The sequence below is a fragment of the Enoplosus armatus genome, chromosome 9, assembly GCF_043641665.1.
Source record: "Enoplosus armatus isolate fEnoArm2 chromosome 9, fEnoArm2.hap1, whole genome shotgun sequence".
NCBI lineage: Eukaryota > Metazoa > Chordata > Actinopteri > Centrarchiformes > Enoplosidae > Enoplosus > Enoplosus armatus.
Genome location: NC_092188.1, coordinates 14,310,035 through 14,331,133, shown reverse-complemented (window position 1 = coordinate 14,331,133; position 21,099 = coordinate 14,310,035). Strand labels below are relative to the sequence as shown.

Genomic DNA, 21,099 nt, shown 5'->3' with positions numbered 1-21,099 from the left:
GTAAACCCGCTACTTCGATGAGCGACAAACGAGAGAAGGGCCTGGATCACAGTGCGCCCATCGGACTATGCTTTCCCCAACTCGGGAGAAAAGCAAAGGGGAGACCGGACAAGCAGAGGACGGAGCAGCGGAGGGCGACGAACTGGAGAGAGTCGGCCGTCTCTTGTGCGCTCTGGAGATGGAGATGACAAACCGCAGCCTGCAGGGCGACTCCAAAGTGGATTATGGACATTGCGATGGCTTGATCAGTCGAAACGGCGGGGAGTCGGCAGAAGTATCCGTGCCGCTGTCAATCCCCGGGAAGCGGACAGCTCACATGGAGGGAGACGGCCTCTACAGACTGCGAGGCAGAAATGTTTTATTGGAGGATAAAAAGCGCCTTTGCACGTTGACTTTGGGCACCGCTCTGCTCGGGATACTGCTCATGATCATCCACACCGAGCTATGTCCCTTCGTTTACAAACAGGTAAGTTCAAGAACTGAACAAGGCCTACACTGATGTCTTGACCGGTGAAAAGTGGATCAAATCTGACTTCATGATATGGGAACAGACTGATTAGATTAGATTGGATTTGAAATGTTTAAAATGTGACACTTCGGTTTTGTTGACGCTTGACCTTAAAGCTGTATTCTTACAGCAAGTTCCCCATCTCTGTTTCCACCGCAATTCTCATTATGATTATGAAAATAAAAGTTAATCTCAAAAGTCAAATATTGACATGTTGCACATTTGCACGCAGTTTTACACAGTAAACATTTGTCAGCTGGTCGAGACGTTTAAGTGATGGCCCTTGGACTCATCATCAAATGATAAAAATAATCATCTAAATCATCACAGTCTTGCTTTCTGCATCATGCAGTGGCACTAAAGCCTGTTAACAATTGCTCTGCTGCTGTTCGGCAACATCTCAACTCTTCTTCAACTCCTTGTGTAGCAGTTACAAGTGCTCAAAATAAGTTTTCGCTTGGACTCTAATAGCACTGATACAAACAAATGAATAGATTTATATTAAACCAGGTTGTTTTTATTCATGACATATTTCAGTTACTACATTTATCAGAACTGGTGCAGAAAAACCACCACCCTTACACAACTGGCTCTATTTGTTTTCATAACAACTTCCTTGATTAGCAGACAGCGTGCAGAGCACCAGCAGAACCTGCACCTGGGCTGTGAACCTCTCTGACCTACTGATTAGTTAGTCCATTCCAGACACACTATTTGGTAGCACAGCCTCATGACATTAACATGCAGATCTCAGTGGATAACAATGCCAGGCCACACAATCAACAAATTATTAACTCCCCCTGACTTCCTACAGCAACACGCCAGTTCCACATGTGGAAAAAGGTTCTCATGCAATGCTGCAAAAACATCAGACCACCTCCATGCTGTGAGGTCAGTGATTGATTACAGTGTCAAAGAGACCCACATTTCTAACTCACAATCTTTTGATAAACCTATGGAAATATGGCCTGACCTTCAAAAATATGCCTGGTGTGTTCAGAGAGTTGGACCAGGAGAAGCGTGGTCGTGAAATTATCGGTGCTGGCACGGATATGACATTACTATTCCAGTTTACAAATGCGAACCAAGAACAGGTGTTGTCAGTCCATTCCTAACAACAGGCATCAGCTTTGGTAACATTGGAAATGCTGATGCACTGGAAAAGTGTTCTCTGCCGCAGTTAAAGCATATTATTTTGGAGAGGCTGCATAGCTGATTTAACCATAGCTTGTATAACCATTTTCAGCAATCATCTTTAAACTTTATGTGATGTCCAAGTCATGACTGTGACCTGTGACATCTTCCTGTCCTGTGGGCTGACATGACTTTTGATCACATAGGCGCTGTATTAACAAAACACAGTGAAATAAAGCCACTTTTAAGTACACTGCAGGGGCTGCCGAACTTGCCTATGAAAGTTAACGCCAGTCTACAACGTTATATTTTAAGGTTACCTTTTCATGGTTATGCACGAAAAAACAGGGCTATTTATGGAACATTTTTCCACATTTCACCTCTTTCCCTACAGCGAGATTGCTCAGAGTACTTCAGGCTATCTTTCCACATCATTTAGTGTATAATTAGAGTGCGTGTATGGCCAGTCTAAAAGTCTCTATGTCTTGAGTTTGAGACAGGAGTGTGCACTTTGACCTGGATGCAACCTCACGTCCTCTTTTCTGCAACTCTTTGACGACTTTCCTGGGATGACTTTACAATCCAAAAGATTGTGTCCCCTTGACCTTTTCAAGCCTGCTTTCTGGCCTGCTTTCTGCCGTTATGATTTTACATGTTATTTGTTTTGTTGTTTTAAAGTAACATCTGGCCAGGGCCAAGGGCGGATGAAAGTGCTGATGTATAATGGATGGCAATTTCCTTGTGTGCTAGTTATGACTCATTAATTTTTCCTGCCTATCAATTTGCTAAATCCACACCTATAAAATGTAAAAGTATTGCTTCTGGACTTAAGCCACTGCAATTTTCTAAAAATTATTCAGCAGTCAAAAACAATGAACTCAAAAATATTGTGATTCATTGATTTAACATTGGATCACAACAAAGTAATAGCACCTAGGCATACATCAATGTAGTCATGTATTTATAATAAAAAGTTCTAAACATTAAGATGAAGATATTTCAAGGGCTCACATTTTCTGTAAAATGACAGGGTTGGAAGTTGATGCAGTCTGGTTATGACTCACCCACACACTGAAACCTGGCTTACATATATTACCTACATGCAAACAGGCAAAACTCAAACCAGTACGCTGTGTTGGCCGTACCTGCCCCATATGCAACGTGTCCCTACTCACCCAAAAACCAGCATCCTGTGTATTAGCTCAGATGTGGGCCAAGATCTGGCACACGTGTGTGTTATCTGGGTTGTTTTGCTGATTAACGCATCCACAATCAGAGAGCAGGAATTATTGAAATGAGCTGCTGTTGATTATTGGGCCATGAACCACTGTCCTCCTACAGAAGATCACATAATATTTCTGTAGGGCAGTGTGATACCTCTAGTTGCATGATTGACCTGTTGTACAAAAGTCTACAAGAAAGCTAATGAAACAAACCAAATTAGAAAACTTTAGTCAGATTCATTATTTCCTTTGAAGTATTTATTTATTACAGTAAATACAAACCAGACCACCTTCTGTTGCATTGGATTCAGTGTTTTATTTTATTTTTATGGTATGCCTTGGGTGGCCTGTCCTGGTGACGGTGGCTTGTTGTCCGTCCAAGACTATGAGAAACAATCCGTGTTAAGGTTAACCCAAATGAGGTTCACCGGGCTTGAAATGGTTGTTTCCAGCAGGAACATGTACAAAAACAATTTTAGAAACTCGGCAAGAAACATGTTGAACTCTCTGTTATGGAACATGGTGAAATGTTGAGTTTTTGTGGGGTCTTCTAATTAGTCCTGGATGAAATACAGACACGATGTGGATACTACGGAAGAAACTGTGGAAAATGGCGTACCTTGCCAACGGACGTCACACCTACCACCTACACACTCAAGTTTCCTCAAGTTTGAAAGTTTGTAATCCTCTTTTTAACTGTAAACCACATTAAACTGCAATTCCCGTTAAAAACTGCCATTGGTGTTGCATCAGTTGCACCGAGATGCATGAATGAAGGATATAGGCGCTCTCTAATCTGCTGAGACCAAGGTGATATGGCGGAGACAGACCTATGCTTAGTTCTTCACTCAGTTTGTGAAAACACATCAAACCATCACAGTGTGTCTATCTGTGTCTCCAGCTGTCAGTTCGATGGATTGGAAAGTATTTAATTAGAAGTTCTCTCGTTAATGTAATTGAGGGTCTTTTTAGGCACTTGTACGTTACAGAATCAGTAATTCCACTTTCATTAGGCCTAAGAACTGTACATTTCTAATGAAGTTCCTTTTGGGAAGGAATTACAGAGTAGCCCATGATTATGCTGTTATAACACAATCAGCAGGATATTCCATTTAAATTAGTTCTCAATCATCGTTTATGGAAAGGAAATTTCTGACAAAACCTTTATTATAAAGAAAAGATGATTAACACACTTTTTAGAACATCACAGATTGGAGGCTAAAGATAGAGATAAAGACAGAAGTACAGGAGAAGTACATTTTCTTACTGAAAAGTAAAATTTTCATAGATGAATAATTAATTCATCACAAAATGCATGGTGAAAAATACCCATGTCTCACCAGCAGACCAAAACCAAGAGTATTTCATTTACTGTGATGAGTGAAAAGCAGTAAATCTTTAGATTTGGGGAGCTGAAAAAAGTCACTTTTGGTCACTTGGTGTACATAGCCTTAAGGGTACATATTGAAATAATAAACTCTGGGAAAAGTAGATTTTGTCTGCCCTTTTTGCTGGAAACCACCCATAAAAACAGAAATTGATTTTCTAAACATTGATGGTGCACAAAGACTGAGTAGGCTGGCTGTTCACATATGAAAGATTTAAGTTAGCTAGGTCCTTGAAGAGAGCCTGGAAGATGATGAAAAAAGCCCTTTACCATGATAGAGCTTACTGTAGCTTTGTCTTTTCTTTCTTCTGCTATTCAGTGCACAATGTATTCCAAATTATGGACATGTATACAATGTTAAGACTGAATTTGTGTGTTTCTGGTTTTTCTTGAATGGACCAAATGTTTAGCATGACACATAAATAAAAACTACAAACTACTACTTTTCTTAAGAGTGTGCTAACAGTCAGGAGGCCACATTGGCCCGCAGTGACCATGTGTTATAATTTGGATATTCTGGTACTCTTTCCACCTCTGTCATTACCACAGTGGGCATAATAAACCTTTCATTTCAGGAGCTATTTCCTAAAACCTTGATAATAAAGAGCATTAATGGAAAGAAATCCAATCTCAGCTGTTGCAGAAAGCCGTCCTTTCATACCTTATCTCCCTTTCCTTCCCAGGGCTCAAAGATTGCCTTAATCATCAACTGTTCCATCAGCCTGTCCACTGGGTGTCTCCTGGTCCTCATTATAGCTTTCCATTATAAGGACATCAGGGTGAGTTTGCCTTTTCCCCTTTGTTTCCAACAGTTTGGACGCCTTTGTTGCGATGTGGTGTGTTCCCGAGTGAGAGCCAGTGTGTGTGCATGCTTAGGCTCATTGTTGATCTTCAGAGCTTGACTTGCCATATTTTGTACATCGCTTTTCATACCAGTAATATTTGTTCCAAATGAGCTCGGTTCGGGTGATACTCTGTTAGAGATACTTGAGGGCAATCGTTTTAGAAGGAGCTCTCGGTCCACTGATGGTAGCCTCAACACTGATTATCTGTGTTATATTTGCTGTATGCGTACAAAACCCTGGACAAAAACCTCAGCCCACGCAGTCATGCACAAGGTGGCAGCCGCAATATTTTTCCAGCCCACATGGCTCGCTGCCGTTGTGTGTGAGTTCAATATACATGGAGGGATTTGGTTGAAATTAAACAGAGTAAACATTCTTTCATTTGCCCTCACACACACTCATAGCATGCATATTCAATAAAGTGCAGTATGAACAACAAGTGCAGAAAGCACTGTGTATATGCACAGTAGTTATAAATACACTGAACTACTTTTACTGCTTTTGGTCGTGTTGCTGGGATTACACTCTCACCTTAAGTATTTTCAGTTTGGTGTGTGGGTGTGTGTGTGTGTGTGTGTGTGTGTCTGATGCAAGTGGGGTCCATGCAAGTGCGAAGGGGAGATAAGGGTGGGCATGTTTAGGGCGGAGGTTAACACACAGGCAATGTTCAGCAATGTCTTAATTCTTTGGTGTGAGAGGTGACAAACAGAATCAAGCCAGGAGCATCAAGATGCTTCAAGTCTCAACTAGGAGCACGGAGAGGAGAAAGATCTGAGAATACTGACCTGCTTGATTTCCTTTTTTGAACAAACTGAGGCACAATAAAGCTATATATTGATGGGAAGAACGCCTTCTCACTTTCTTGTGTGAACTGCTCATTGAAACTACTTCTGTTGGCTATCTGTGGTTTCATATCTTTCATGTCTTAGGAGGCTTATCACAGCGCCTTACAAACATGGCGTACTGTAGAGAACTGTGTATTTTCATATCCTAGCATGCCACATAATGGAATTCATTTTGTGTGACCCAGTTAAACATTGGATTAGATTTTTTTTTGTAACAAATAAACTGCAAGGTGTTATTGTTTTTTGTTCTACCATGATTTTACTTCACACGGAATTATTAAATCTGTTTACTCCAAGGTTCAATAAAACATCAACAGGTGCAACAAAATAGGTAGCACCTTGTTTTGATAATGTCAACGTAGGAAAATATGAAGTGAAATTGCAGCCAGTGAGGCAATATAACAAGTGTTTTATATGTAAGTTCAAAGATAACCAAATCAAAGAGGATGTATCCTGTATCCCTTAGAATATCCACATCCTTATAAATAACGTTATATATTAACATGACTTGTATCACTTTTATCACATTTTTCCTCTCTCACTCTCTATCTTTACTCTCCTTCCTTTCAGCTGTTCGTCGTCGACCACAACCAGGTGGACTGGCGTATTGCCATGACCAGCCACAGGGTTCTTGTGATCACTCTGGAGCTGTTGGTCTGTGTCATCCACCCTGTTGGCACATACTGGGAGGTGAGCCTCCCTGTCAACTCCTCTTCCACAGCTCCGCTCTGTTTGTCCAGCCACCACAGCGAGGCCCTGATGGACATGGAGCTGCTGTTATCAGTGCTGATGTTCCTCCGCTTGTACTTGGTGCACAGAGCCATCCTGCTGCACAGCAAAGTGCTGCTGAGCGCCTCCTACAGGAGCATCGGCTCGCTCAACAACATCAACTTCACCTTCCGCTTTGTTCTCAAGGTACTGATGAACAAATACCCAGCGCGCACGCTGCTGGTCTTCATCCTCTTCTTCTGGCTCACTGCGTCCTGGATGCTTACTCTGTGTGAGAGGTAGGGAAGAGAACTGCATGTGTGTAATCAATACAAATGGCAGAACAGCAGAACAATGAAATAAAGTGAATTTGTGTGTAAAACTAACATTCTCTACATCCTTTATGAAAGTGAACACTAACTACACTCAGCTATTGTGGATTGAGCAAATAAGTGACTGCCCAAAGCACATTTTCCCAATGAATCAAAGTAGAAATTAATTAGGCGAGCAAGTTTTCTTTTCTCTCTCAATGGAAGACTTTGTCATGGTTTCAGTTATCAGAGGCTTTTGTGCAAAATAGTAAATAGAGCTTTTGAAATCTTGATATCTGAAAACAACTGACAAAAATGTTTCTGAATGGTATTTCGTTGTACTTGTATGAGCCATACCTGCACTAATGAATAATAATAATTCAGTTTTTGATTCTCTTTCATAGATGCATACACACACACACACACACACACACACACTCACATACAGTACTACAGCTTTGTCTGTTACTATCTTCCCCCAAACTTCCCCTTCCCGTCACACATATGCACATTGAAAAAACAAAATGCTTGGTAGTTTAACATTCCTCCTCAAATCTTGATGGTCAATTTGACTTTCCTACTCAGAACGGATTTCCAATAACCGATTTGATAATCATAAAACATATTCCATTTTGTTACTCTAACAAATTGCTATTTAAGGTGAGCCAACTAAACGTCAACCTTGTCCTCTGTAGTCTGTTTGAACAATGTGAGGTCATTTGTTCATTTGAACCCTAATGGGAGGTTTTGCCTTCAGCTTTGCGTGTTTCAGTCTTGTATGTTTTGATTTGTCAGAAGTAATAAAAGAGCTTGTGATTGATAGCTGATAAGACGACCAAACCTTTTTAACTGTTACACCAGAGTTTTTCTATATTATTTGATTACTACATCCAGGAGACAGATGAACACTGTATGACCTCTTTGTGCAGTTTCGGCCAAGTGTACATGCTGTATAATGTTTTACAAGTTTACACTGGTACCCACTTCCTTTCTTCCTCATAACTGCTCACACAGACCACACCTTTATCAAACTCAGATGACTCAATATGAACAGGAAATGGGTGTTTAATTCATTGCTGTATCTAAGACCTAAAGTTATGGAGTCCACTGAGTTATGGAATATTGGATCAGTGGGTTGGGTCCAGGCATCAGGTTAACACTTTATATCACAGGTCCAATAGTTTCCTCAATCTTCAAGAAAAGAACTGATATATATAACTGTAATCATAAGAAGGTTCTTGGAAAGGACAATGTAATTTTTCACTTACATTTTTCTGGTTATATTAGGCCATTGTGGGCAATTTGTTTCATGGCAAAACTGGCGTTTTACAGCATTAATGTAATGAGGTACCTTGACTTGTCAATAGCTGGATTAACCATTCCCATCTGGTTATTCTGTCCAGTTCATGGAGGTTGATCGATCAATTGAATTTCCAGAAAACATACTATGTCAAGACATTCACGGTAATGACATTGCAATAAAAAATTACATATACCGTGATAGAAGATTTTATATGCATCACCCATTCCTAGGAGAATAAGGTTTCCAAACAAGATTAATTAATTAATAATTTATGACAATCAACAATTGCTTATAAACTCAACACATCTAACTAAACTTACTGTCTTAGAACTTCTCTATAATACATTCTGAACTATATAGACTTCCAAGGAAATTATTAGGAAATTGCAGACCCCTCAAATAAAATGTTACTGGCATCCTATTAAAATGGTAATGTTTAAGCACAACATGGTTATGTAACCAGAAGTTGAAAGTGGTTTTGGATGTTTAGATTTAAGATGGTTAGGTTATGTAAAAGTTCATTATGGTTTTGTTCATGTTAAGAATGTTGACTGGGACTTTCGTCTTTGCCCATAACTATGTTGTGCTTCGTTCCAATACAGTCTCTGTCCTGTTTCTACCCCCTGCAGGAAGACCCAAGGATCAACAGGCCACATGGACACGGCTCTGTGGCTAATAGCCATTACCTTCCTCACCGTGGGCTATGGGGATGTGGCACCCAACACCAGCTGTGGCAGGGCGGTGTGTCTCTCCACTGGAGTCATGGTAACTGGGTTGGGTTGCTTGTTGAGAAAATGTACCATTTAAGAAATGGAAGATGCTCTTTTGAGATTCATTATGAAATACAAAGGTTTTTAAAGAAATTGCATGCAAATCTGTGCATGTTGAACTATGTAAGACACACAATACTTGTTGAGGCATTCATGTTATTTCATTTCAAGTGGTTGTTTGGGCTTCTTTGGCCTCTTATCAGAAAATGACTTAGCCATCACAGCAGTAGTGGTTTGAACACAAAAAACATTTAATGCTTGGTTCGATAAACACAAAGAATGGAGATGTCTTATCTTTGCTTCAGTTCTGTATTTGTTCCTAACCAAACTACTTGGCATTTCTCTGCGCGGACTACCAGCTTGATAAGGCACAAAAACAAAATGTTCTGTTGCTGTTCTTGTCATTTCCATTTAATTTTGTTTTGCTGTGTTGTTTCTGCACAGGTCCACCTTTCCCCTCCCTTCTCTTTTATTCAATTTCTGTTCCATTCTGCTCCTCTCCCCTGTCTTCTGTTCTTTACGATTCCATTTTATTCTCTCTATTCACTTCTATTCTGTTCTGATTTGCTCCATTTAATTCCATTTTGTTCCATTCCTCCCCAATATATCAATATCTATCTCTTCTGTTCCCTACTGCTCTGCTCTATTCTGTTGCGTACTGCTCCATATCCTCCTCTCTGGTTTCTGTCATTCACCTCTGTTTCTGCTCTGTTCCATTGCAGCACCTCTTCCCTAATTTTCCTATTTAGTTTTTCCCATTTCATACCAGTTCAGTTTGGTTCACTTCTCTCCTGCACCTTTCTGTCCTAGCCTGTTGTGCACTATTCCACTAGTTAGCTTGGCCGAACAACCTAGCAGTGCTGACAGACCTGAATGCCTTCATTCCCTTGTGTGTGGGATTTAGATCACAGCTGTAAATTAATAGACGGTGCCTCTGCAGGACCTTGGCGGTGCCAGGCACTCACATGAAAAGACAGAGGGAGGGAATCTGTCAGCATGCAGTGGGCGCTGTGCAGCCTACACAACACATCTGTATGCTTCTGCTGATTGATGACATTGTTTTGATGCGCTCACTGACTTCTCTTCTTGTCATACCTTGTGGAGATATTGTGAAATACGTCACATTAGAGGTTCAATTTTGCTTAATTGTTTATCTCATCACAGAATAAAATAAATAAATGAATTCCATTTTTTTTCTATTACAGACATTTATAATATTGTGTTTTTTATGGTAAAGCAAAACAGTGGCAAAGTTAAGACTGACAAAAAGGTGGAGGGAGGATCAGAGGTAGAGATGGAGGGTTAAAGGGATGGGGAAATGATATTTGAGATAAAACACAAAGACTTACAGTAAAGTAAGATAAACAATAAGTCACTGAGAGTGAGGAGTGTGTTTGAATAGGCAATAGACTTTGGCTGGCTGCCTCACCTCTGCTGCGTTCAACAAGCAGATAAGAGTCACCGCCACCGTGGTTCTGGATGTCAGCTCGAGTCCGGTTTAGACACCTCTGTGACAGAGTGGAAAACAATCTTTTCCCTCTCTCTTTCTCCATCTGCCTTGTTTTTATAAGCTTCCCCCCTTATAAGGGGAAACTTTCCACCATATCCATTTTTAGGTGGTTTATTGCCTTTGGCACCACTACAGCACAAGGGTGTGCCAACCTGTGCCAGTGATTTGGAAAAAAAATACATTTCCTACTCCCATCAGGGCAGTTCTGGGAGCCAGTCACTGGGGCTCTCACACCTGTAATATGGCTGAAAGCCTCTATGGTCAGCACTTCTGCCATAACTCCATTTGCAGCTGTGTTCAGGGGTTGACAACAGTGTTTGCGTCTCATCACTGAGTGTGGATGGATACAAAGAAAGAGTTTGTACCTCCCAGGTTTCGCACACGGTGTTTCGCACACGGTGTAATGATAGATTAATACGTATTTATAATACGTATAAATACATCTTTTAAAACTTTAAAAAGGTTTGTGCTTTCTTACGCTCATGCTTGATCTTGCTCTCTCCCTCTTTCCCTCTCTCTTTCTAAGCCAGCTGAAAAAGAGGAAAACAGGTAAAGACTGGTTATCTTCTATAATTATCCGTGGTGGACATGGAGTCAGTGTAGTGTTTCATCTGTGTTTCCTATGACGTGTCTATTTGTTTGAATATGTGGATGTGACTCGCTCTGCGGCCTGAATCTTCACCATCATTCTGTAGTTCCCTGTCCAGCAATAGCACAAAACTATTCTCAGAGGAAGCCAGCACTATGGCAGTGTCACAGAGGTCTGTGTTTAACCATTGAACTCTCTGTGTAAATATAACTTTGATTTATTGGATGAAACCATATGAGGTATGAAGATCAACATTCAGTATTCTGAAGTGCTTTCCCTTGAGGGGAATGGTGGAGCAAAACACGCAAGACCCACTGTTGAGCATTTAGACTAATTCTGGCTTAAAATCAGACTGTAACATCAGTTTCTCTTGAGTTCTGCCTTGTTGATGTCACCACAGTACTCAGGATCAATCTGCAATGCTTACATGATTATTGAGAAACTGTTGAGAAGACAGGCAGATGGTAAATATATCAGTAACCATGCTAACATCTGTGTGTGTGTGTGTGTGTGTGTGTGTGTGTGTGTGTGTTGGGTTTTAGGGTGTAGCCTGCACTGCCATGCTGGTGGCAGTTGTTACCAAGATGCTGGCATTGAACAAAGGAGAGAAACATGTGCACTTCTTCATGCTGGACATCCAGATCGCTAAAAGGGTAAGAGCAAAAAGTGTTATTCGACAATGTTATAGTTTACATTATGAAAACACTGTAATATGTCTGTAAGAAAAACAAGCCAATTCACCAATTTGTGATTTATTCTCTGCAACAGTTTGACAATTGTCTTCATCAGGAATAAGACTTTTGGATGTACTTGCGATTTTGCTGTTTCTTATTTTTTGCATCACTTTGAGCGGCTTCATCTGAAGTGTTACTTCAGAGAGCGAAATATTTTTGTATGTTTTGGCCCATTTACTACAAATCATGTGTACTTTACATTACTGCTAAATCTGTCTCAAAACGTGCTTGCTGTAATGTTTTAGACTTTTGAAGGTACCTTCCCTTTAATTTCTGTCAGAAAATCAGCGCACAGAAACTTGAAACTTGTTTAAGTTAGGTAATCCATCACAATGAACCACCATGTCTGTGTTTATTTTTGTCAAAGTCACTGGAACATTGCGTGGAAATGCAGCTGTAAGTGCAGACTGATTTGAAAAGTCTGCACTGCACTGCCAGACAACAGTAACATAACTCAATAAAAAAACTAAAACACTTCGGTATGCCTTGGAAAATGCTTGGCAGTTATGTAAAATATGTTATTTGTATTCAACAGGCCAAACACGTAAAAGTCTGGTTGTTTGATAGAAAACCACCATAAAGCAGAATTCAACGATTTTCTGTGGAGGATTTAATGAAAATTGAGTCTTTACATACAATTATTAACACATTAACACCTCAATATAAGTCAGAGAATTGACTCTTAATATAGAAAATAATCTCTGAGCCCTAATGACATCACAACTTTGACCAAGACATACAGGTCTAAATTAAAATGTCCAGTATAACAGGTGTAACGACTGGGATCCTGTAAGAGTGATAATATTTAGTGGTTGTGGAACCTGATCTTAGTGCCTCTTATTTTTGCAGCATTTTGTGATAATATTTATCTAATAATCAAATAAACATCCCTATATAAACATGAAAGGTTACTGCAGTGAGAAAAATACAGCTGAGAAAAATAAGAAAGCGGATGGAGTCGTCAGGATGGAGTCGTCAGGATGGAAGCGTCACTACTTTCCATGTCACATGCATGTTTGGGTTTTTTTCTGTCTTATTCTAATTATTATTTTTTCCTTAAATAAGAGACACCAGAGGACAGGATAGTGTGGGAAAAGAGGAGGGAGATGAGTCCTGCCAACCTCTTTATAGCATTTTCAAGGCGTCAAACAGAGGAAATCATCTGATCTCTGTCAGGAAAAGAAACTTCAGTTCAGGACGGTGCTACGATGGGCAGGAAACTGGTTGAGCTTACGTGTGTGTTTGTGAGTGTGTGTGTGGCAATGGCTTGTATGGGACAGGATTCAAGTGTTTGCTTATTGATAGTGAGAAGGAGGTGTCTGATAAATAAAAGCTTACACAGAAACATAGTCATAAAAGTGTCTTTGGAATATACATAAATGTGTAATGATTGATGGAGTTCCTAGAATCTTAGTTTCAGGTTGTGCTCTGCATGCAGCTCTACAGCTTCTCATCTGACTGCGGTAGGTGCACCGCTTTGGAGGATACAACCATTTCCTTTCTCTCGGTGGCTGCATCCTGTCACTAGGTGCATCTTTATGCCTTGCTTATGGTTGCTCTGGTGTGTGTGTGTGTGTGTGTGTGTGTGTGTGTGTGTGTGTGTGTGTGTGTGTGTGCATTCTTCTGAGCTATCTGGTGCAGTCCAGATTTATACTGATGGGAACAAGGGAAGACATCTGGATGCAGACACTGACAGCCTCTATTAATAACCCTCACAACAGGGCCAGAGTGACATCATCACAGGGCACTTACAGTGATTTGTGCAGGAAGACAAACAGACATGAATAGAATCAAAGAGAAAAGTGGCAAAAGGTGATACTAGAGAAATCCTGCAGTGTCTAAACCTCAGTAAACCTAGTCTGTATGGCCTGTCCTTCAAATCCTTGTATACAAAACTAAAATGAAAATAAGACCTTCATAGTTGTGTTTAATCTGAATTCAGCATATAGAGCAAAAAGGGTTGAACAGGAAAGACTAGCTGGATTTAATCAGCTGGCTTGGACTCATGCGTTTACTTCCTGTACTAAAATGATTGATATGAACCAGATTCTGTCTAAAAACGATCTGATAAGCTCTGTTTGTTTTTGTCAGTCAAGCCTGCAAGTTTGCTTGACTTGATCTTGGCGGTCTCATCACCACGTTTCAGCTCCTGGAGCCTCCAGGTTTGATTCAATTGATTTTGATGTTTCTGTCTCCTTACCAGATCCGCCATGCTGCTGCTAACGTGCTGAGGGAATGCTGGCTTCTGCACCGCACAAACTTGACAAAGGGCAACAGTGGTGAGCAACGAAGACATCAGAGGTGCCTTCTGGAAGCCATCAGAGTGTGAGTATCGTGAAATGATACCTACGTGTCAGGGTGTAATTGGGTGGTGGTTTGTGTGCCTTGCATGTGTACTTTATGGGTCATTAACTTGCGTGTCAACATGGTTAACCACAGAGTCACAGTTTTTAATGGCTAATTTAGATTACTAATTAGACTTGTTTGCCTCTTTCATGTGGGCAGGGCGTGTGTGAACAAGGGCCCACCCTTTTATTATACGGAATTCAAGGCAAAGGTCTGAGACATGCTCCCAAATAACTAATTAAATTACCTTTTTTTAAATAGATTTACAATAAAACATGTTGAAAATCTTCTGAGAGATTCATCTTTATTCTTTTTTTAAAAGATTTTCCATTTGCGTTGTGTCTTGAGCCCAAGCTCCTCTTCTAAGAACTGGTGGATTGCACAAGACAGGAAGTCCAGAAGTGTGATTGTATGGTTCATTATCCTGACAACAGGATTATGTGTGTGAGTGTGTGTTAGCCTGGGTGGAAGGGTCGTACTTCCTGCTTTACACCGGGTAGAGCCACTATAAATAAATACACTGTGGAAAGTACGAGCAGGAGGCACCGCCACACCTTGGGAGTACGAACAGCACAATGACGCCATCACACCAATGTCTTCAGAAGCTGGCTGCTTGATTGCAATATCTTTTTTTTGGTGGTTTCATCCATCTAAGATACTAAATTTAGCCCTTTTCCAGCTTTATATGTCAAAAACCTTCTAGCAATGTTTTATAGCTATTTAACAAACAGCATGACTCCTGCATGTTGAGTAGTGGAATATACTCAGTTGTCAGCATATTCCTCCACAAATCAGGGCTTCTGTTTTGTGCCAGGACTGTTCTATTTGTCCAAAAATAGGACGCTCCAGCAGCACATAGGCACGTTTAAAACCTGAATTCTACATCATATTGACATTTGTTTTAATCAAAGAAATGGTCTTGCACTTGAACTGTTTACCTTTCTCAGTGTAACATTTGGAATAATGTAATTAAAATGATATTACGTTTTAAAATGCTTCCACATGATCTGTCAACCCTTTGTCTTGCACAGATTTCGCCATTTACGCCTCAAACAAAGAAAACTGAGAGATTACGTCAGTGAGATGGTGGACCTCCCTAAGGTAAACGGCAGCTGTCCCTGAAATATTTGCTACATGTCTCATTGGAAAGGCTAACACCAAATAAGATGACAAAGATCCCCCTAAAAACACTCATACTTACAGAGACTATTACGCAGTATTTTACAGGCTGCTGTTTATCGCTAGGTGTTCAGACACATTAAATGCTTGTTAAAAGATCTCCATAAAATGTCTCAGGATTCATTTGTGTCAGGAATTCACAGGCTCATGGAAGTTTCCCATGTGGAATAAACCCCAGATATATAGTTATTACAGAGTGAGAGGCACTAATGTGTCATTTGTGCATTTTAAAATGCATTTTTTCTTGATTGATTTACATGGAAAACAAGCCTAGTTTTTCCAGACTGCAAGTGTAGCCCCTTGGTGATATGTCAAAAGTAAACCATGCCATAGTCACTCTGCTATCAGTTAGTTACATTCTGACTGCTGTCCAGTAAACTGAGCATGCTGCTCTCTCTGACTGAACCCAGCTGAGCAACAGCGAGGCCTAAAAAAGTATCCAGATTTGTTGCTATTGGCTTCTTTTTGAAATCAAGTTGCCAAAGGGGCTGTAAAATGTAGTGACACAGTTTTTAAATTGGCAACACTGGGGTTGTTTCTAGTCTGCCCCAATGACTTGTCTTGAAACTGTCACAATATAACAGTGTGTCTGTCAATCAGTCAATCAGTAACACTCAGACTCTCCAAAGCGTCACTATAAATCTGCAACATACATTTAAATGTGTCTGCACAGAACTCAGTAATATTAGACAGGTTTATGACCGTGGTTTGACCCCACAGTGTTTCTCCCTTGTAAATACAAAAATCTTTTTTTGCATTTTGTGGCTCATTTCAACAGATGCAGATGATCATGTGCGACCTCAGTGCCAATTGGAACAACTCCTATCGGGAGCTGGAGCAGCGGATCCTCTCCATGGAGCAGAAGCTGGATGAGCTGAGTCGCTGCTTCCAACAAACCTCTGAGTTGCTGTCTCAGGTCCTACGTCACAGAAACCCAGAAATCAGGTAAACAATGCTTACTGCTACACGTTGTGCAGATCTGCTAACAGCACAGTGCAAGAAGTGGTATCTAAGCCAAACTGGAACGCGCCTGCTAAGAAAATAATGTTTCTTTGTTGTTGATTTTTTTTTGCAGGTGACATGGCTACATGCACTTGTTACGGAGACAGATAATTGTCTTCAGTGTTTTCTTCTACAGTATCCATGGAAGTGAGACGGTAAACCCTCTCCACCCAGAGCTGCTCCAGACCCTTAACATGCTGAACCACTTGGAGGACTGGCATACCTACTAAAGATCTCATCTTCTGGCCCTGTGCTGAGTACACTGCGCAATGACTCATAGCTGTAAAATGATACAGATAGAATAAGACTTTCATTCACTGTGGGAGAATCACAGTGCATTTTGAGAAATCTGTTGTGTTTTCAGCAGTTATATTTGTGATGGTGCATGAAGAACTGAATTAATCTCAAACAAGGACTGTGGAGAGCCTTGTAATCCACACTGTCAAAGGCTCCAGGGCTTTCTCTCTTAAATGCTATTTGTAAGGTTTCATTGATGGACTCCATCACTGCCTTGTTCCTGTGGAATAAGATACATATATATTTTCATGTTAATTTTATTTTCAATTTCTTGCAATATTTTAGCATTAGCCTAATCCATTTTATAAACACCATTGCAAATTATTCTTTTCAATGACAGACAGTTTAATGGTTTCCAGGTTGATTATTGTTTGCAAACAGGCTTATCGAATATAATACAGTTTCTAACAACTCCTCATTGTTCAGCTTTCCTCAAAGTGAAATGTGATTGAAATGATGCATTTTCATGCTCCACCAAGAGAAGAAACTAAACTTCAACTCAAGTGTTGTGGGAAGAAACCTTTATTTCAAAGTGCAAGTCCTTGGGATTTTAAGGGAAGGCAACTGAAACTCATCGATTCATGTCTACATTAAAGGTTGTAATCATCTGATGCCGGAAAGGCATCTGACAGTTTACACCTGTTCTGAGAACAATGAAACTTGAGTCTGAAGTTGCCTTACAAACTTATCTTTTAGCAACACAACAGCTCCATCTGGTGGACATGAATTGTGTAAACTACACAATATTGAGGACCGTTAAGCATTAAAATCTTAAAGATTATGTAACAACCATAAAAAAGGTCATATGCTATTTTCAACCTGAATACCAAGACCTCTACAATGTCTCACAGGAGTATAACATTTAAATCAACTGAAGTGAAAACAAATCAGAAAACAAGAGGACTCAGAAACTCCCATAAAAACCTCACTGTTAAGAATGCACTTTGTGAGAAAAATTAGCAAAACTGGACTAACTCTTTCTCTGGAGGATAAACTGGAGTTTTGATGAGTTTTAACTTAATCCACTGGGGAAAAAAAGTTCCTTGTGGGTTAATCTGTACTCTGGTATGTTGTCAAAAGAACTTATGAGGAACTTGTTCCAACGCTGTTTACTATGTACCATTTTGCACACGGTGGAAACATGTTAACAACCATCCAGGACTTGCTTATCATTAAAAGCCTTTTAGAATGAATGTGTATGTGATTTTGCTTTGATTTCGTCACTTGGTAATACAGAAATGAAACAAAACAGTGACAATCAGATGACGTGTGAAAGATCACTTTTGATTTTAACACGTGTTGTGCACAAATTTGGAGGATAGGACCTAAAAACCATGGATGAAACAGTGTGTTGGTGCTTTGTCATTTCAAGGTCTTCTTTAATTGTTTAGTTTTTGTCCTGTTTTTAAGTTGGTGCCATATGTAAGCCGAAGGCCTAAAAAAGTGTTGTCCACAGTCACATGTAAAGGACATTCTGCACTTTGTCTTAACTTTTCGTTTCCATGTACGTCCAGAACGAGATCTTTTCCACGACATGCCCCTCATGTGCTCAGCTAAGAGTTTTGCCCCTGTGAAAGTCTCCCCGCAGCTGACGCAGATGTAGCTTATGGTCTCCGCGTGCTGAACACAATGTCGCAGGAGGTGTAGCCGGTGCTTAAAAGCTCGGCCGCACTGGCACTGGTGTGAGCGGCGCCCTCGGTGGAGGTAGCGGTGGCTGATGACGAGCGAGGGCTGCCGCAAGATGGCACCACACTGCCTGCAGGGGTAAGGGGCTTTGGAGCGCCAGCCTGTGTTCATACGTTTCATCAAAGCCACATCCTGGCTGTCGTTCTCAAACATGGCCATAATAGTGGGCATTGGCGTGGAGGCGGGGTCAGAGGCCTCAGTGTCTGGAGTTGTGTCGGTGGCATCAGGAGGGACAAATAAATGTGGAGAAAGACGGCTTGAAGGCTGGTTGGTTGGCTGATCTAGGGCCCCATCTTTCCCCAGTCTGACAGGTGCAGCAGCAGACGGCAAAAACATTGGGGCAGGAGGTCTGCCAGGGTGGGAGGAGGAGGAGGTCGAGAGAGAGGAAGGGCTAGATTTAACAACAGCGGACAGTGACCCTGCATAGGTTTGGCCAACACGGAGCTTTCCATTAATGACGTGGTTGACTACATGAGGACTACTATTGGCTGCTGTGCCATGAACACCTAGTGAAACCTTCTTATCATTCAATGCTGATGGATTGGTAATGATGCAGACCTTGGTGCTGACCACTGACGTGTGAACTCGGGTGACATGGTTTAACAAAGTTTTCTCAGAGGTGAAAAAGGATTTGCATATGTTACACGCTTGCGGCATTGACTCGGAACAAAAGAGGACCAAAGGTGACTTGCTTCCCTTGGGACACTGGTGGTGATGGTACGAGTTCTCGTGAGAGAAAACCTGGCCACAGACGTCACAGGAATACAAAGGCATGTAGTGTTCATTAAGAGACGTCTCAGTTAGAAAGAGCTCCTTGCACAGTGAACACTGATACTTCACCCTTATGCCACTACAGTGCAGCAAATGGAGCTTCATTGACCTAAATGGTCCTCTACCACACGAAGCACATATTGAACTATTAGTACTAGGAAAGGCTGCAGGGGCGGTTTTGGAGTGCAGACCATGAGAAGAGTCACTGGAATAATCCGTTGAACTTGAGTTCGAGCCACCATCTGATTCTGGATCATCTGGACACAAGTCTGCAGGTTTAGAGCGTGTTGTATCTTCGTCATCAGATTCAGAGCTCGTTGAATCATCTGCCTTCTCACAATCACTTTCTATGTCAATATCTTTATCATCTTCACCCACTATATACTCTACGCTGTTTTCAGATGTCTCAGGCTTCATCTCTATTCTTTGTTGAGGTCTCATCTCTACCGTTGAGTGACGCAGCACTGAGTTTGTGCTTTGCTGTGCAGTTACCTCATTAGAAAAGTTGTCACTTTTCTGTCTCTGATATATGTTTGCAGAAATCAAAGAGGGAGCTTCTTGAAATGAGTCCATGCAATGCGTCTCTGCATGCTTGTTCAACTCCCACACATTACTGAAGGACTGATGGCACTTCTTGCAGAGCGGTGGCGAGTGTGCATTATCCAGGTGTGTGGAGAGTGATGTCAGGCGTCGGAACGTAACCTCGCAGATGTGGCAGGTGGCATTGATATTGTGGCTTTTGTAGTGTGACATCAAGCTGGTTATTTTGCTGAATTTTTTGCCACATTCCCAACATCTTGCCTCTGGGTGTGTGTCGTCCACCTGCCTCTTTGCGGATACACACCATTCGTCATCGCTGCTAGAGTCCTCAGACATAAGGAGCTGGTCAAGGCAGCGTCTGGGTGGTCTGCAATTTAAAGTAGAGTGGACAGAATTTAAAAAATTTTGGAAATAAATCCATATTACAGGTTTCATATAAGCATCACAGCAGACAGCTATATACCTTAAGATAAAGATTTAGCCAAACTACAGTAATTATATATGTGGTTTCGAGATGAAACAGTTATACTATAAATGTATTAGCTGACTGACAAAAAAACTAAACAGTTCATATCATCCCCTGACTTTTCCTCCAGCGCCACCATGAGGTTGACGTTTGTGGATTTGAGTGGAATATATATGTTATGTTATTACGACTAAATACGTGCGGAAAGATATTCCCATAAGCCTCAGCTGTACTTTCTGTTTAGTGCTAATTAGCAAATGTTAGCTGGCTAAACTAGGATGGTGACCATGGTACAACTGCTTAACAATAGCATGTTAGCATTGTAATAGTGAGCACATTAGCATTTAGCTCTAAGCACAGCCTCACAGAGCTGCTAGCATGGCTGTAGGCTCTTACTCGTTTTCTCTTATGACATTCATGTCCCTGTCAGGATGAATTATAGTCCCTTTGGTGATCCCCTGACTTTTCATGTAACGCCATCAGGTAAAAATTTCAATTTGTCCTATACTTTGGTTTAACAATACATTTTCACTTGCACAACGAAACTATACGTACCTTTGTCCGCAAGTACTGGAACAAAACACTGCTGCCTGCAGCACAGACCAAAGGTGAAATAATTTGATGCCTCCAAACTACAAGCTGACGGTTTGTCTAAGTCAGTTACTGTGCGTTAACCTGCTTAACAAATACAAATAGCTAGCGTTAACTTGTATGTAATGATTTGGGTTATAGAGAAACAACAGCCTCTATTCAAGAGTTGTGTCTGAAGCGCATCCATCTGTACAGGTGGCGATAATACAGATACGATTCAGCACATAACAAATTAAAAAAAAACCTTCAAATTTTACATTTGAAGCCACCGTCATGTTGTCGATGGCGTCCACCCCAGCTCCCCATATCCGTTCAAAACCGGAAGAGAGATGCCTCCATTTCCCAGAATGCAGT

The 21,099-nt window shown here is 40.9% G+C and overlaps 2 protein-coding genes across 2 annotated transcripts; one reads left to right on the top strand and one right to left on the bottom strand.

Annotated features, from left to right (window-relative positions):
• The first annotated feature begins 67 nt into the window (after positions 1 to 67).
• On the top strand, positions 68 to 17,878 carry kcnn4 (potassium intermediate/small conductance calcium-activated channel, subfamily N, member 4). Its single transcript, XM_070911873.1, has 9 exons — positions 68 to 466; positions 4,936 to 5,031; positions 6,513 to 6,949; positions 8,894 to 9,029; positions 11,676 to 11,786; positions 14,071 to 14,192; positions 15,245 to 15,314; positions 16,171 to 16,337; positions 16,531 to 17,878. Exons 1-9 carry the CDS (start codon positions 68 to 70, stop codon positions 16,622 to 16,624), a joined length of 1,632 nt encoding a protein of 543 aa, XP_070767974.1. The 3' UTR covers positions 16,625 to 17,878.
• LOC139289976 (zinc finger protein 62 homolog) lies at positions 17,198 to 20,804 on the bottom strand. The gene is made up of 2 exons (XM_070911653.1): positions 20,710 to 20,804; positions 17,198 to 20,055 (listed from the first exon to the last, which is right to left on the bottom strand). Exon 2 carries the CDS (start codon positions 20,022 to 20,024, stop codon positions 18,054 to 18,056), a length of 1,971 nt encoding a protein of 656 aa, XP_070767754.1. The 5' UTR covers positions 20,025 to 20,055; positions 20,710 to 20,804; the 3' UTR covers positions 17,198 to 18,053.
• Between the last annotated feature and the right edge of the window lie 295 nt (positions 20,805 to 21,099).

Coding starts and splice junctions, on each gene's coding strand:
- kcnn4 (XM_070911873.1), top strand. CDS start 68: ATGCTTTCCCCAACTCGGGAGAAAAGCAAAGGGGAGACCGGACAAGCA. Junction 6,950..8,893: donor ATGCTTACTCTGTGTGAGAG/GTAGGGAAGAGA, acceptor TACCCCCTGCAG/GAAGACCCAAGGATCAACAG. Junction 16,338..16,530: donor CACAGAAACCCAGAAATCAG/GTAAACAATGCT, acceptor TTTCTTCTACAG/TATCCATGGAAGTGAGACGG.
- LOC139289976 (XM_070911653.1), bottom strand. CDS start 20,024: ATGTCTGAGGACTCTAGCAGCGATGACGAATGGTGTGTATCCGCAAAG.